The sequence below is a fragment of the Balaenoptera borealis genome (assembly GCF_965194805.1).
Source record: "Balaenoptera borealis genome assembly, chromosome: 8".
Classification (NCBI taxonomy): Eukaryota; Metazoa; Chordata; class Mammalia; order Artiodactyla; family Balaenopteridae; genus Balaenoptera; species Balaenoptera borealis.
This window is the reverse complement of record NC_138865.1, coordinates 9,640,900-9,658,849: the sequence shown is the minus strand read 5'-3', so window position 1 is coordinate 9,658,849 and position 17,950 is coordinate 9,640,900. Positions and strand designations below refer to the sequence as shown.

Genomic DNA, 17,950 nt, shown 5'->3' with positions numbered 1-17,950 from the left:
TCACAAAAGAATTGAGTACAGAGAACAACATGAAGATTTCCTTTGTTACTAACATTTAAAAAGTGTCCATTGTAAACATCTCTAACAGCCTAGCAACTCTGAAAGATTCTAAAAAGCACAACAGGGCTTCCCTGGTGGCGCAGTGGTTGAGAATCTGCCTGCCGATGCAGGGGACACGGGTTCGCGCCCTGGTCTGGGAAGATCCCACATGCCGCGGAGCAACTAGGCCCGTGAGCCATAACTACTGAGCCTGCGCATCTGGAGCCTGTGCTCCGCAACAAGAGAGGCCGCGATAGTGAGAGGCCCGCGCACCGCGATGAAGAGCGGCCCCCGCTCGCCGCAGCTAGAGAAAGCCCTCGCACAGAAACGAAGACCCAACACAGCCAAAAATAAATAAATAAATAAAAAAAAAAAGCACAGCAGGTCTGCTCACCGTTACTGCCCAGAGCCTTCATGGTTACCTCCATCTGCGCGTACTCGTAATTGAAGTTGATTTCGCTGGACACCTCACTGGACGAGTCTCCATCCACATCCAGCTGCTCAGAACTGGTGTCATTCTTCATGGACGTGTCTTGTTCCTCATCCTCTCCACCTGCTTTCTTTTTCTTTTTAGGCAAATTAAGTCTTGGGGAGAAAAAGAATATTATCTTTTAAAGAAAGATATGCATTTATTCATTGCATTAATTAAATATTGGCACTTGCTAGATGCCAAGGGGATACTATGTGCATATATGGCAATTACTGTGCTCAGAAGTTTATATTCTAGTAGTAGAAATAAAACACAGACACATGCGCAAATAATGACAACAGAGAGCGTGACACAAGGCCATGTGACAAGCTAGGTGTCAGAGAAAAGCTGAAGCCCACCTCACGCTGGACTAAAGGAGGAAGGGATGACAGAATAGGAAGTCATCTGAGCCCAGCCTTAAAGGCTGAGGAGAAAGCAGGGCATTAGGACAGAGGAACAGCATGAGGAAAAATGGACACTCTCATAGCCTCTGGAGAAATTAAAAGTTACATGGAGATACACAAAATTTGTAGAGCACAAGTTGCGAGAGGTAATGGTGGAAAGATCAACTTAACCCAAACTATGAAGGCTTTGAACACTAAGCCAAGCAATCTACACTTAAGTTTAAGGAAAAAAATGAAAAATATTTCCACACACTTTGTACCCCTCTTTTTTCAACAATCAAAATAGCAACTGGCCCACAAGCAAAGGATCTAGTCAGCTTGATGTATGAAACACAGGGCCAGTGACAGGTAGAGGAACAGACCAGGATTTTAACTTTGTACTCTATCTAGCCAGTCCGTGCTCACCAACACAACACCAATTTTGTATGGGAAACAATATGCAGTCCCAGGTCAGACACTTTCATTCTCAGCCTCCTCTGCAGCTGAGAGGCAAATTCTAGCGAATGAGACGTAAGTGGAAGATTGCTGGGGACTCTGGGAAGACTCCTGCTTCTGCTGATGCGCAGAGTCAGGGCTAGTCCTGCCACCCTTCAACCTCGTTTTCTTCGCACGTGCCTGAGTGCTGCCTTGATGTCTGGAGTGGCGTGGCCATCTTTAGACCACAGGGAAAAGCCAAGACAATGACACGACTTCTGCCATGACTCTTTTGAGAGGCTTAGCCAATGCCAATAACCATCCTGCTTGGGAGTTCCTGCTTTGTCAGAGAAATGAACTATCTGTTTAAGCCATTAGAGTCAAGTTTGCCATTACATGCAGCTGAGAGCATTCCTAAATGAAATATTAACCTTATTTTATGGATAAGGAAACTAAAAGCACTACTTTTCCAATAAAAAAAGTAACAAAAAGACAAGCATGTCAGAAAATAATTAATGAATTCTTATACCAGATGGCAAAGCAATCATCTTCCACTGGGAAATAAAAAGGAAAAACGATGTAAGTAAACACAGTATTTCTCCTGAGTGTACTTGTTCATGTGTCCCTTGGGCTCAAATCGTATAGTGAACAAGCATATGTATAGTGAATAAACGCATATGTATAGTGAATAAATACTTATGTGCACAAAACAACATAGAATACTTATAGCATTAAGTTTACTTTTTAATATATACTTTTCTATTTCAGAGTATAATCATCAAAAATCTCCCTACTTAAGAGCCATGAATGTCATACCTGAAGAAGTGGTTGTTCCCCCATAATATCCTGTCCCCATGGTGTAGCTGAATAGGACTGGATACACAAGAGCCATTTACAAATGTTCTGTGGGGAGAAGAGGTCAAACATGCAAACAATGATTATCATGTTCTCTCCTTTAATTTTTCCAATACAATATAGGAAAAACAAAAGAATCAATTCCCCAAAATAAAATCTGCCCTTGGTGAATTTTATTACTTGCATTTCCTTCTTTGCTGATTTATTTTAAATGCTTATGGTACCAAGTATCATAGATTATTATCCTCTATCTTTCAAAGTTCTAAATTTGTTATACAGCATATTAAGGAGTAAATATGGAACCACTGCAGCCAGTAATAAAAAGATGGTAGCAGTGTACACTACAACTAAAACAAGTATGTCCAATCTACATGGATAAAAAGAGCCAATCAACCAACTAAACTCAGAAATATCTATAGTATCAGTAATAAGAAATGAGGCCTATGTTAAACTCTTCTGTAACTTCCTACAGCACAGAAAAATGTCCATATCCTATCAATAGATAGGAGATGTGTAAGATCCACTTGACTGCTTATCTTGACAATAGAGTTCAACAGAAGAAATGATGGGTAGAAGGATATTAAGGAAAAATTTTAGAGGGGCAGGAAATAAATAGAAAATTATGCATACCACTATAAGACTGATATTCCTGGAATACCAGTGTCATCATGCCTCTCTCCACTGAATGACTAAGCTGCTTAGATACAGGATAAAGGTCAAGTTCTTAAACTTGACATTAAAGGCCCTACAAAAGGAAACCCTCTTTATCTCCTTTTTTCCCACTTCTAGTGAATTCTCGACTCCAGCAAAAAAAAAAAAACAAAGGGGTGGTGTAGGGGTGTTATGTTCTGTCCACTAAACATGACTGACTCTTCCTCCAAAGCGAAGTTTACCCCAGTCCTATAACCCTGAATAGGGCTCCCGTTCTCTATCACCCTGAGTCTCACTCAGTTTGATTTCTCACAAAGCCCAGTTTGGTTTCTACTTCCTCTGTCACTCCAACCAATACTACCTTAGTTTCTTTAAGTTCCTAAGGCGCTCACCTGGCTTTGTACCACCAGTTATTTTTAATGTATATGCATACACACAAAACCTTACTCTCCATCTAGATTTCACTTACCATGTGGGTTTTTAAGCACTAAAAGTAATTGGTCTCTGTGCTCCTACAGTCTGATTATTCAAAGCACGAGCTCAAAAAATAGAGTTATGACAAGAGGGGACCTACTAAAATTTGCAGATTTTAGCCTTTATGACACAAATTCCTTAAATACAGTGAGGAGTTTAATCAAAGGCAAACACATACATAGGCTTATTTTTTAAAGCTCCAGCAGTTAATAAATAAAAGCACGACTATAATAACAGTTCTCAAAATGTGGTCTGTATGGGGTCCCGAAGATCAAATTTATTTTTATAATAACACTAACCTGCCCTTTTCACCGTGTTGACGTTTGTATTGGCAAAGAGTAGAACTGCTGGTGTTTTAGCACAAATGAAAGCAGTGGCACCAAACATTTATAAGCAGTCACTGGATTATTCACTGCCATGCACCCACAATTTTTAAAAATGTTTCACTTGAAAAGGTCCTTGATGAAGCAGTAAAACTCAACTATACTCCAATATAAAAATAAATTTTAAAAATAATAATAAATTACTACTTTTAGTGAATTTTGACCCTTGAGTAGTACACGACTTCTTAAACATTCCAGGTGACAAAATGAGAAGCACACACGAAGCACTGTGCTAATGCATACCGAGGTATGACAACTGTCTTGAGCAGAAGACATACTCAGAGTGGTTTTCTGGCAGACATTTTCTTGAAAATGAACAAAGCCAGCCTGTCACTTTGACAAAAACAGCTGACAGTACTTGTTGCCAATTGTAAATGTCAAGCTTTCAAGTGAAAATTAAGAGTTTTGGGAAATCTGTGTCAATGTCTTCCAACCAAAGACCACCAGGGATATTCCCGTAGTTGAACCAGTTGGGTTTATTACTCACGCAGAGGGAGGAGACACCACAGGAAGCATGGGGGCGTCTCATTGAGGGGGCCCGGGGGGACTCTTGCAGGACTGGGCCTCAGCTGCTCATCCTGGGAGAGGGTCTAAGGAGGTGGGAGTTCTGTACATACCGGATGCAGCCAGAGAGCAGGAGTAATTCCATGATCGGGTTTGTCAAAAATCTGACCCACAGAGGATAAAGTTGTAACTGGTGAAGAAACAGCCACTCACTTGGCCGAGAGAAGGTGTTTGGTATTTTGGGTGTGGCATAGTGACCCTGGTTTTTGTGTCTGCTGAAACAAAATTATTGTGTGGCCTGCTTCATCTTATTTCGTCACAGCCTCAGAGCAACCTTCCCTGGGGTTGGTATCTGTGAGATTACTTAATAGGAGAACAGCACACCAGAGCTGGGAGTGCTGGGCCAGCTTACGCTCTATTTTTTTCCTTTCTCACTTGTATCCTTTACCATGAGCTTGATAGCTTCCAAATATTTACAGACTTTATGGATGAAATTAGTGATGGTATTAATGATTTTTTTGATATAATGATGAATCAACATTCGGAAGATCAATATGTCAGTTAACCATCACCTATAACAGTTATATAGACAGTTACACAACAGGGCAATAACAGTTTCAAAGCTGAAGGAAACAAACTGACAAATATTTAATTTGTATAATGTTATGCCTATTCATTACTTATTGAGCACTTATTTATTAGTCTGATATTACATGCTAAGGATAGAGAACCAAAAAGGAAAGGTCCTTGTCCTCAAAGACCTCACAGTCCAATGTGGTAATAAAGGCTGACAGCCCACAAGAACACAGTATGAAGTATTAACATAACAGGAAGCATAAAGTGCACTAGGAGAATGTACTGGGGGCCCTTATTTTAGACCAAAGTAGACAGCGACAGAGCTTAACCTTGAAGGTCAAACAGGAGTTAGTTAGCTGGCCAGAGGAATGGCAGATGCAGAAGAAAAGGAGATAAGCAGGAGGGATGTAAGGGATTTTTGCATCAAGAATAGTAGAAAGCCATCTGGTTGTATGGTGAGTAGACCAGGAAGATTAGGGTGCTGACAGGGGTTCCAATCAAGATTTGATGGGGACCTTATTTAAATAAGGCCACAGCAGTACGTATAGAGAGGAAGGATGGGTTTAAGCCATATTAAAAAGTTAAATATTAAGGACTCGGTAACTAACTGAATATCTTCTTTAAGTGAACGTAAAAGCACACAAAGGCCAAACGTCCTTATACCATCCTCAATTAGTGTACTTTCTTCCTCTTAAAAATTATTGCGACATTAACACTAATTAAAGTACATTACCTGGTGTTCTTTTGAGGAGTCAGCATAACCTGGCCTTCTGATGTGATGTCTATGATACAATGTTCAGGAAAAATTCCCATTCCACATAGTTGGATATCTTGGGAATTTGCTGAACCTATCAGTGTATGTTCCTACAAAAGAATCAAATTCACTGATTAATAGTGCATTCTTATATGTACACAAACTGAAATCGTCTACTCTCAGCTCTCATATATTGATCCGTTACCTTAGCTAAAAGATTTTTAAAGCAAATGGAATGACAGAGGGAATTTCTGGCTTTCTATAAAATTCATTCTACAAGTTCTATTTCCTTATAAGGACTAATGCACTGAGTTGAGTTATAACTTTTAAACCTAAAACTATAGTTTAACATTAATGTCTACATTATATTCGTTATTTTCCATTGCAATCTTGATTCCAAATATTCTATACTACTCTCAGAGCATGGTCTGAAAACTACAGTTACTTAAGTTGTACATCACCTATGCGGTCTCAATCAAGATGAGTCTACAAAGATAAAGAGCTATTCAAATGCAAGGAGTCTGAATTATTTTATGAATTACATGGTCTCCCTAGACCTCATAAAAGATACGGTAGATGCGTTCTTCTTACCCTAAACCCCCAACTACTCAATTCTCTAAGCCCTAATCACCAGTGTCACTTTTTGGCAGGTACCTGAGAAAACGGACATAAAAATCACGCTCCCTCTTATGTGCTTCAACATTTGACTGCCCTTAAATGTTGATATTGACTGGGATGTGTCCCTAGGCCACCTTCTCCTTCTACACACCTAGATCAGGGGTCAGATATGAAATATTTTAGGCTTTGTGAGTCATACACAATTACTCAGTCCTGCCCTTGTAGTGTGAAAGCAGCCAGACAATATACAAATGAACAAGTGTGGTTACTTTCCAATAAAACTTTACTTAGGAAGACTGAAATCTGAACTTCATATAATTTTCAAGAGTCCAAAATATTATGATTCTTTTGATTTTTCTCCAACCATTTCAAAAATTCAAAAACCATTCTTGGCTCCTGAGCCATATGAAAACAGGCAGGGGGTGAGATTTAACCCATGGAAGTAGGCTGCTGACCGTTGACCATGATGATCTCATCCAGTCCAATATGCTTTAAATACCATACACACACACACACACACACACACAATTAAATCACCAACCAGGAACTACAGACTTTAGTTCCATCATTCTCCCACCTCCACTATCACTGCCCTAGTCATAGTCACCATCATTTTTTGCCTACTGGGCACAACGTGGATGTCTAAAGACATTTCAAAGTGAAAGGGCCAAAGCAGAACTTTTGCTTCCACCTTCTCACCACCCCGTTGAGTCTCCCTTCCCCAATACTAATGGCACCACCACCAGCCAGCTGGTCAACTAGAAAAGCTCAGATGCTATCCTGGAGTCTTCTCTTTGTCTTAGCAGCCTACCTCCAGCCCCGTGTCAATCAGGAAATCGTCAAAGACTCTCCCTCTGAAACATATCAAGAATCAGCTCACTTCCCACCTCTACTATCACATCCTAGTCTCTTGCCCAGGTGAATATAAGAACCTCCTCCTATTTCTCCACTTCCATCCACCCCACCCGCTCCCACCACAACAGCCGATCACGTGATCCCCTATTGCGAACCCTCTAGTGGCTTCCCTTTGAACTTCTAAGAAGTTCAAATTCTTACCCAGGCTTACAAACCCTCTGTGATCTGGCCCCTGCCTACCTCTCTTATCCCAGCTCCCAGCACTCTGCCTCTCCTGGAGCGTGACCCACCCACTTGGGCCCTTCATCTGTTCTTTGAGCACACTGACTGCTTCCTCTGTCGGAGGTGTTCCTCCCCTGATCTTGATATTGGTAGTTTCTTATCATTTCCACCCTAGCTTGTAAGTGCACATCCTCAGAGAGGTGCATCCTGAACCAACAATCAGAAATAGCCACCCTGTTACTCTCGGGCCTGAGTTCCTTACAGACTGACTGCCCGTGGGTTTCCTGACCATCTCCACGGCTAGCATGGAAACTCCAAGAGAGCAGAGAAGAGCCTGACCTGCACCACCCCGCCACTGTATTCCAAGCATGTAACACAGGCCTGGTACATTTAGCCAGTAAATAAATATAAAAGAAAAATAAATGAACAATCAGTTCCCTCAGCATTCCCTTCAGACTCAGGAAGACAATTTTCTCCTCTTCTCTGCCGATATCCCTTCTAATTATACTCTGGGTTCCAATTCTTCCCATCTCTTCTGGGATCTCAATCTCATAAAAAGGCCTCTTCCCTTCTATTATTTTCATTTTCCCTTTTCTGGGGGTCTCTTCTCTCAAGTACGCTGCAGCAGTGTTTCCAACGAAACAAAGAGCTGGGGTCAGAACTGTGCCATGACATCCCGTTCAGTCCTCAAGGAGTACATACAATATAGAGAGGGCATTCCAGGCAAATGTCTACTCCTTGATTTTGGCTGAGGCTTCTTGGCCAATCCCATACTCCCCTAACCTGGAGAACAGGGCTTGATCAGGTGTAAACTACAAGTAATGCTTCAGTGACATTCAGTAGCAGGCTTAACGAATGCGTTCCATGTCGGTCTCCATTCCCCACTTCTTCCCTCTCTAACAACACCAACTGCAAGGTGCAGAGAAGTTCGAAAAGGAAAAAAAAAAAGTCTGAAGAGAAAAAGAGCCCAAGATCACATAAAGAAGAAGAAAAGATCCCCAAAGCACTTGGCTTAGGCCATTTCTATGTATAATCCCTTTCCTCTCCCCATGAGAAATTCTAGCTGGAGTCTGTATTGTGACTTTGGAATCCTTTTTGTCCTTGGGGGTGGAGGTGGAGAAAAGCTCTGAACTACCCCTTAGATTGGAGTTTGAGTGTAGAACCAGCTCCGACTGTTGCATTCCAAGATTGCACACAGGTTCACTCTGATGTCTCTGCCCTTGCTTTTGTTCTCTTTGCCGGAAATGCTCCCTCTTCCCTTCATCCAAATACAAAATATCTTCAGCACCTACTTCTAACCTCATCTTCTATTTGCAGGTTTCACTAGTAGCCTACACTGACTTCTCCCTTCTCTGAACGCTTATTACACTTAGAGTCAGCACCACAGTTTACTATCGCATGAATGTTGTTTTTCCCCTTATTTAGATAGCAACCTACACAGGACTCTTGCATCTTCTCCAGTAACAAGCATAGTCCATGATACACAGAAAATGCTGCTAAGTATCTGTTAATAAACTAAATTAAAAATTATCAGAGGTAAGATATTAAACAGCAAAGGTCTAATCCAAATTCTAGAAGAAAAAATTTTTTTTTTTTCCAACAAATATTATACTGAGCACCTATTTTGAGCTGGGCACTGAGCCACTAGAGACAGAAGATAGACAAGGTCCCAAATGTAGAGCTTATTATAAATGACAACTTAAATGTTTCATTTGAGGTTATAATCCATTCTGATTTAGATAATGATTTGCCTGACTCTCAAACATTGGGTTCTAAAAGCTCAACTCTGCTAAAGCCATAACTGTCTGATGCTTAAACAAGTTAGACAATAAGCTTCTTGATAAGTCCTTCCTATGGTGCTCTAAGCACTGCAATAAAAATACTGATGAGGAAGAGAAAGAAACTTATCATAGGTTGGTACAGAAGTTTACCTAGTGAGTAACTAAATGCTGTGAAAAGTACAATGCATCAGGGATACCTTTTCAGTCTCTATGTGATATGTGAGTATAATAACTCTAAAGCATATTAGTTTTAGGGAAAACTTTAGCAGACACCTTTTTTCATCCATTTAATTTAATTTCACTGGAGATGATCAGCTAACTCTTCTCTGAATTTACTGTACCTTGCTTCCTCTATAAAGCAACTACTTACATGACGACTCTTTTGAGAATCTCCCTTTGATCAACTGAGTCCTAAAAGAGAGAGAGGGAGGTGGAGAGGGTGGGGGAGGGAGATGGAAAGTGGCATATTTCACAGACTGCTTTTCCCACCCTGCTAGCAGGAGGGGTAGCACATTAGCACAGCCAGCATGATAGCTCAGCCTTATCAGTATTCCCAGACAGTTTCTGAAGAAAGAGGAAAGCAAGTACCAGGGGCAATAAGCAGAGAAGTATTTGTTGCTCTTTACATATGTAAATAATCAATAGTCCTTAATAAACAAAATCGCCCTGGCTTGACAGAACCAGGACTCTGAAGACAGCCTTTGGGCAATGGAGGTGAGGAAGGAAGGAAAGGTACCTTTCTGTCTTTTACAAATTCAAATATTACTCTAGGTGAGTCAAACTGCCTCCAACCAGGCACGTCTCACGGCCACACCGCTGTCTTATTCGTCCTGGGCCCCTTGAAGCTTGGCCCACAGCTCTGTCAACGCGGGATGGCTGTGGCCCTGCCATTCTGCTGATCGCCTCCTCCACTGACTGAATGCTGGCAGGCAGCTTACTGCCAATGGGAGCAACGCTCCCCCTAGGACTGTTCCCTACGTACGTGTGCTTTGAAGCTGCTGTGGAATCACTGGTACAAATCCTGATCAAGTGTGTGTGTGTGATAATTTGCCCCACATCCTTCAGAATCACCCTTGCTTCCCCAGCCATTAGTAGCTGACTTGTGAAAAGAGTAGATCCAGAACTGCACAAGCAAAATAGCTTTCCTGAACGATTTGGTGGATAATTCAAAGGTGTGACTGGAATCATACTGTAATCCTATTTCTGTAATTAAAAAAATACGTATCACTATAAATACACACACACACAGAGGAATAGATCCAGAAGATACAGATAAAAATATTAAATATTAACTGTGGTCTTCTCTGGCTGTTGAAATTTGGGCACTAATCCCCCTTTCGTTTTCTAATATGTTCTTACAAGACTTTTTAGAAAAAAAAGTGTATTACTAGCATAACATTTTTAAGGTGAGGGGAGCAGCTCTTCCCTCTAGAAGCTTGGCTTACGCTGGTATAAATCTCCAAGTCTCTCAAAAAAACTAAAAACAGAACTACCCAGCAACTCCACTCCTGGGTATGTACCCAAAAAAGACAAAAACACTAATTCAAAAAGATACACGCACCCCAATGTTCATAGCAGCATTATTTACAATTGCCAAGATACGGAAGCAACCTAAGTGTCCATCAACAGATGAACAGATAAAGAAGATGTGGAATGGAATGGAATACTACTCAACCATAAAAAAAAAAGAATAAAATTTTGCCATTTGCAGCAACACGGATAGACTCAGAGGGCATTATGCTAAGTGAAAATAAGCCAGACGAAGACAAACACTATATGGTATCACTTACATGTGGAATCTAAAAAATATAACCAACTAATGCATATAATAAAAAAGAAGCAGACTCACAGATATAGAGAACACACTAGTGGTTACCAGCGGGGAGAGGTGATATGGGGGGGAGGAGTGGGAGGTACAAACTATTGGGTGTAAGATGGGCTACAAAAATGTAGCCTATCTACAACACGGGAAATATAGCCAACATTCTGTAATAGCTCTAAATGGAGTGTAACCTTTAAAACTTGTACAAAAATTTTAAAAATAACAAATTTTTAAAAATATAAATCAATCTCCAAGTCAACCTCAGAACTGCAGGCAGGCCTCGCTTTGCACAAGAGTGCAGGACTGTAAAAATAATTTAGCAAGGAGATCTTAATAATCAGTGGGGAAAACTGCAATAATTCTGTAACATTTAAAACTGTCCAGTAAAAACATGAAGAAATCTCTTACTGTTAAAATGTATAGGAAAATGAAAAACCAGTTAAACTAGTATTTATTTAGTACACTGTCATTTAGAACATTAGAAACACTGAAATTTAAAGCATTTTTTTCTTTGTTAAAAGCTTATGTACCGATAGTAGTTAGAACAGTGTTTGCCTTCTTCTCAACATATATCTTACAGCAGGGAGTGAGCGTATCTTCCACGCCTTGGCGAACTGTCATACTCCTTTCTAAGCTTCTACCATTTTATCCTTTGTGCTTTCAATGTTGCGAAGTATCTCCAAGAGCTCCTCTCATGTGAAGTGCTTTCTGATGTCACTCCCTTTGAGACATCTGCAGTCTTCTCGTCACAACCACTTTCATTATTCACATCGGTAAGTTCACCTTCACTAACTTCCTCTGGCTGCACATCTAGAAGCTCACGAATGCCCGCAACGTCAACATTATTTACTAACTCACGTTAACTGGAATTTGTGTATGTTGGAACCATGCAAAGCAAGAGCCGCCTGGCTATGCAAATTAGATGCAAAATTACCTTGTGAGGTACATTCTACCTATGGTTTGGCCACCATACTTCGCTTCTGCAAGTTCCAGACAGAACAAATAAACGGAGGATTCTATTCTAGAAGAGAACCATTCAAAACCTGGAACTAGAAAGAATGCTAGAGGTAATTTAATCCAGGGGCCTCATTTTATACATGGGGTGCTCAAAGTCACCCACTGACGTGAGGTCATCTGCCCAGCATGTAAACCGACTTGAGAATTTGAAAGCAAAGAAATAAAAAACGCTCGGCCTCTAAATTCCTCCATCCCACATCATGGTATCACTTTACTGAAGCAAAAACTGTTCTTGGACTGAGATCATCCTTTTGAATATGCTTTGTCATGAATATCACTTTTGTCATGGGTTTAGCTTGGGCAGTGAAGAACCAACACTGCTTCAAACTCTGCCAAAACAGGGTTGACCACACAGTCTGAAACAGAATCCCAACACCTCCACACAAGATGACCAGAAATATTTTAACTGCTCTCCAAAAGTCTTTAAATAGTTTTCTTTGTGTAATTTTTCAGTTAAGGAACAGATATGAATCAGGCTTTTTTTTCTTGTTGGGTGTATGTGTTTGTGTGCTCCAATTTGAACTTCATCACATCAGAAAGAAAAAGAACTCACAGTTCTGAAAACTAAAAGGGCAGAATATTTAACTCCTATTCTAATACTGCATCTCTCCTAAAGCATATGAATAGCTACAGCTGAAACTCTAACACAAAAAGCTGCCAGCATTGTTAGAAGCACAGCGAGAGACGTGCTAATATGTCATTTTTTCCAAAGGACAAGGATAATATAATCAGGTACCAGAGTATCAAATGAGAAAGTGGTAAGTGGAATAATTTATATGTGGGTAGTGCTTCTGTTCATAAAGTGCTTCTATATGCCAAATCCCATTTAATCCTCCAGGAACCCTGTGAGGTAGCCGGACACAGAAAACTTCCATTTATAGAGGAAGAATCTGTAGACTGTGGGGGGCAAAGGACTTGGGAGCAAATATCTGCCAAGCAGTGGTGCTGGACTAGAAACTCAGGGCATCTCCCTCCTACCCCAGCACTGCTCCCACTACACACAGCACCTGAGTGTGCACACAGGATTATATGCAACAAACACACAATTTAACTCACAGTGTAATACAACATGGTATAAGATACTTATGAATAACAGGGCCTCATCAAAATACCACAAAGCAATTACCCCAGATACCTTTGATAAAAACTGGGAGACCAGCCAACGTGTCGTGAATTCTTCAGTCTCTTTAGAAGTGAAATGACACAATTCCCTAATTTTAAAGCTGCTTCCAACTGTACCAGCTCACATCTTTACTGTCCTAGTCACTAACTTAGTTAAACCCACATAGATAGTTCCTATACTATGAGGGGAAAAATTTTCCTCCTAAATATTCATTAACCATACATCAGTCATATAGTCCATTATATAACTCATTTATGCTCTAGGGTTGGCAAAGGTAATTTTGGCAAACTCCTTATAATTTATAGAGTGTCTGATATCATGCTCATCCCAAAGTTGTCTCTTGTCTTCCTGATACATCCCACAACCTATAGGTTTCAATGTATATGAGTATATACATATATACAATGTATATAGACTTCAATGAATGTCTGGTTTTTTCTGCTCCATACTCTGACCCTCTCAGTCTCTAAGTGACCTACTCTCTTTTTTTATAAGTTGATAATCCAAAATTTTTAATTTTCCTAAGAGTTACTGGAAACACGAATTTCAAATCAAGTGGTCCTAATAACTTTCTTTAAACATCTCTCTGTAAGCTAAGAAACCACTCACCAAAAGCTGTGCTTCATAGAAATCACAAAAGCTTTAGTCTACCGATGAAACCGTTTAGTTTAAAAGTCACTGTTTAAGCTTTAAAGTTATCTACTTAACTCCCGGGTTTAATCACATTAAACGATAAAAGTTAAGCTACTTAATTTGTTGGAAATGATATCAGAATATCATCTTTTATATTTACTAGGTTGAATGACATCACTCAAAGACTACAAAGAGAAACTGATCTCAGAAACTCAAGATTTTTCTATACTCCAGCTTAATCAAATAAAAACAATTTGCTAACTCATAGTTTTGAATATGGTTCTCCAAGTATAAAAAAAAAATACTGTGAAATGCTGCTCTATTTTGTGGTAGGAAATAGTAGAAAAGCCTATTATTTCACCTTTAAGTAGTAAACCAGAAGTTCATTCAGAGCAGGATCAGCATTCAGATTAACGAGGAAACATTTATCATCCCCAACTTTAATTCCAGAAGATTGAAGAGATATTCCAAGACTCTCAAGCTGTTTCTGTCGCTCCTGTAAATGCATTAGAGAAGTATTAATTCCACAGCTATTGAGGCAGCAAGATATAAAAAGTCATATATTATAGTAATTATTAAATAACTTTATAACTCAAATATGTTATCTTAGGACATGGTATTATTATATAGGTTACTGCATTTGTTCTCTTTCTAAACTATAATATTGCTTTGTTAGGTAAAATTTTTTAATTTCAAAAATAAAGCCATTACAAATAGCAACCAAATATACTAAGTTCTCATTTTTCATTCTTGAAAATATCTAACATCCTGAATTCACCTTTCACATTTAATTCTGTATATATGAGCAAATATAAGTGTGTTTTACTCAACTGTGATCTTTTCTGAAAAGCCAAGTATTTAATACACTCTGCTGCTTGATGTCCTCAGTGGGTCTCCAGCAGGGATAAAGGCCCAACTCCCTCAACCAAGCCCACAAGGCCCGGCCCTTCAATCTGGCCCATTTACTCACCATCATCACATCTTGTCACCCCTACTCTCAAAGCCTGTACGCAGTTAGTGGAACATCTTCCAGGGCCCTCAAAGTCTCAAGAACGCTCTCTCTAGCTTAAGGGTTTTTCACCGATTCCTCCTATCTGGAGCACACCTGTTCTCAAACTTGGTAACTTTTTACTCGACCGTTTCTCCGTGAGGGCAGGGACCCTATCTCTCCACTGTGTATTCCTAGCACCTAGCACAGTGCCTAACACACAAGAGCACTCAAATCGTCGGTGTCGTGAATTTATCGAAATAAAATCTGCATATTCAGTAAAGCCCTATTTTCATAAGAACGTGAACCTTTCCTTTCCGTGCCTACCTATCTGTGAGTTCATGCAACATACACATGCGTGCACCTAGGGAGATACACATGAATCCTGCAACCCATGCTCTATAACTAAGAAATATGAATCGGGGCAGAGCAGGGCGTCTTTAACTATGTATAAATAGCAAATAGTGATGAGTCATCAACAACCTCTGATTCTGAGGAAAGACAAGACAAACTAAGTCATTTAACTAGGGCCACACAGTAAGTCTGCAGTATAGTTAAACTGCAGCCTTAGAATTTTGCTATTTCTAGGCACACATCCTAATTTATACAGCCACTGCAACTCAGTCAATCACCCCTAGAATAATACTATTACAAACATACTGAAGGGGATATTTTGGCTCTGGGCCTTTGAATCGAGTCTATTCTCTAACAAAAAACATTATTGGGTTCTTTCGGAAGTGCTGAGTAGTTTAGCACTAGCCATTAGTTTTCGGCACTCAATTCTAAGCAATGATTATCCTCAATAAAGAACCATGTTCCTAAAATGAAGAAAGCAATTCTAATATATCTTGTATGGTCCCTTACTGAGGGAAAGCTCTTTTACAAAGGGATACTGGTGTAATTAAAGAATTATTCCAATAATGAGAAGAAACATTTCTCTATAAAAATGTCTTTTTTTGTAAACTACGAATGAAGTGGGTAGACGTTCATGAACTAATATTAAATTTAAAATGTAGGGTATAACTAGTATATTAATCTGTGCACTGGGAAAACCTGGAAGAAACCACAGAGATATTAACAGTAGTTTTCTTTGGATGACTGGATCTGTTCAATTAAATTTTCTTCATAATAATCTTTCTGTATTTTCTATAAGTAAATACTACTTTTGTAATACAATAGTTTCTTCTACTTATATTCTTATTAGGACTCTAGTAATTTTCACTATGGAAATAATTAAAAGATTTAGAAGAAGTTTGGTTACCGTCATCTAGTGGCAAAATTTTAATTCATACAGAGGCAAAGACTAGCCTGAAAAAGACTATACGACTTAACAAAGGTAAAGCCACTCAGAGTAAGGGAAAAGACAGGACTTAAATGAGATAATGTACATATAAAACAGCCAGGATATACTTATATAGTACATGGCATATACTAAATGTTTTAACAGATAAATCAAAATCTTTCTAGCTCCTACTGCTGAAATCTAAGAATTTTAGTTTGACATTCAAAGCCCTATAATGGCCAGACTTACTTACTTCCAACCGTTCCCACACTCTCCAATAACAACTCTCTGACTTTTGCTCAATATTGATAATTGAATATGGAATGAATGTTACTGAATATAGGTTTGCCCAAGGTCATTGAGCAAATCTATGCCAGAGAAAGGAATATAAATGAATAATTGTCTAAGTTAGAAGTTATAGTAAACTACTGTTTTATCCTACTTCCTTAAGCATTTTCCTGTCATTTGAGATTTTATAATGGTAGAAATATCACAAAATTTTTGTTTAAACCAAAGGGCACAGCATTGAAAAACTGTCAATTCGTTGCTACATCTGCCACCAAAAATTTTGAAGTTTTTAATCATTAAAAAATGACAAAAGTCTGCAACATCTAGGAATCAGTTCAAAGAATAAACAAGTATTGTATGATAAAATATAGTTACGTTTACTAAATACTGCTTCTCATATCAGAGATTAGTTAACTTTTTCTATAAAATGTCAAACAGTAAATATTTTAGTCATCTGGGTCCTATGGTCTCTGTCACAGCTATTCAACTGTGAAGCCATAAATAATACAAAAACATATGAGCATGGCGCATTCCAATAAAACTATTTATGAAAAGAAGTGGCAGGCCGGGTTTTGCCCAAGGGCTTAGTTTGCTAACCCTTGATCTATCTCACGTAAGTGTATATTTCTTTACTGAGAACATAAAAGATGAAAACAAGAGAATTTGGTATCAAAGATATGTCACTGGGCTGAGAAATTAGTCAACTTGAGTTCTGACTGTTTACTCAAAAATACCACTGAGCACATAGTTTCAAAAACTAAGAGATACAGCCTTTTTTCTTGAGAACCTTACAAACTCATTAGATAATTAAAAGTATACACAAAAAACTGAATAGTGAATAAAGTACTCATGATTTAAGGGTCAAAAGGGTACAGACAGCTTCCACAGGATTCACTGGCAGGGACAATCTCTGGGGGCGGGCATACTAGAGGAACATGCCACAGAACCCAGGGGACTTTGAGAGTCTGGCTGACTTAGAACAGACTCCCAAAAAGCTCTTCAAAGAAGAAATCCATTTGGCTGAGTTCACCTAGGTTTCCTCAAAGTTATCTGATCATGAACCATATTTTTCCCCATAAGGCTTATTAACCGTCTGTGGCTATACTGCCAGAGATACATTTTAGGAAACGCCAGTCTGTACTGCAAAGGGGTCAGTGACCAATAGACCAGCGAGAGAGGAGAAGAAAGCTCAGCAGCACGGAAGCCTGGGGGCCTGGAAAGATAAGGTGCTCAAGGAGGTGTTGGATAAAATCAGGCTGTCCTCAAAAGGGGCACATGACCGAGGGAGAGGACGGCTAGGCGAGGGAAGATGCTACAGATAAGCCGCATCGGCACTACACTCTCACTTAGACCTCCCCTGCTTTGCATCAGAGCAAAGCAACCCAAGTACGATAGCACTTCAAAGTCAATGTTTTATTTTCAGAGCAGCTCAAAAATGCTCATATAAAATTAGTTCCAAACTGGATGATAATTAGAATTAATTCTCATTAAATAAGAATTTAATTTATGAAAAACAGCAAGTGTAATATGTAATGAGAAGTAAAGTTTATACACTGGTGTATTCTCTTCTCTGTAATTTGAGGGATATGCTTTAAAATAACTCAGTGCAGGGATACAGATAAAACAAGACTGGTCTTATGTTGGTCTTTAATGAAATTGGGTAACGGGTACATGTGGATTTATTACACTCTTACACTCATATTTTTACTTATTTTGAAAAGGACTGTAATAAAAATGTTTAAAAATCAACTTAAATCCTAGTCTGCACTAATATAAATCTAACATCCACCTTATGCTA

General features: G+C 39.2%; 1 protein-coding gene across 5 annotated transcripts in view; it reads right to left on the bottom strand.

The window, feature by feature from the left end:
- Positions 1 to 17,950, bottom strand: part of KIF13B (kinesin family member 13B) — a 192,235-nt gene that overhangs the window by 86,464 nt on the left and 87,821 nt on the right. For all 5 annotated transcript variants that reach the window (XM_082402760.1, XM_082402761.1, XM_082402762.1 and 2 more), the window contains 4 exons: positions 13,956 to 14,090; positions 5,503 to 5,633; positions 2,143 to 2,229; positions 434 to 624 (listed from right to left, as the gene is read on the bottom strand). In XM_082402760.1, the coding sequence (XP_082258886.1) occupies positions 434 to 624; positions 2,143 to 2,229; positions 5,503 to 5,633; positions 13,956 to 14,090 (544 nt within the window). The remainder of the gene's footprint in view (positions 1 to 433; positions 625 to 2,142; positions 2,230 to 5,502; positions 5,634 to 13,955; positions 14,091 to 17,950) is intronic.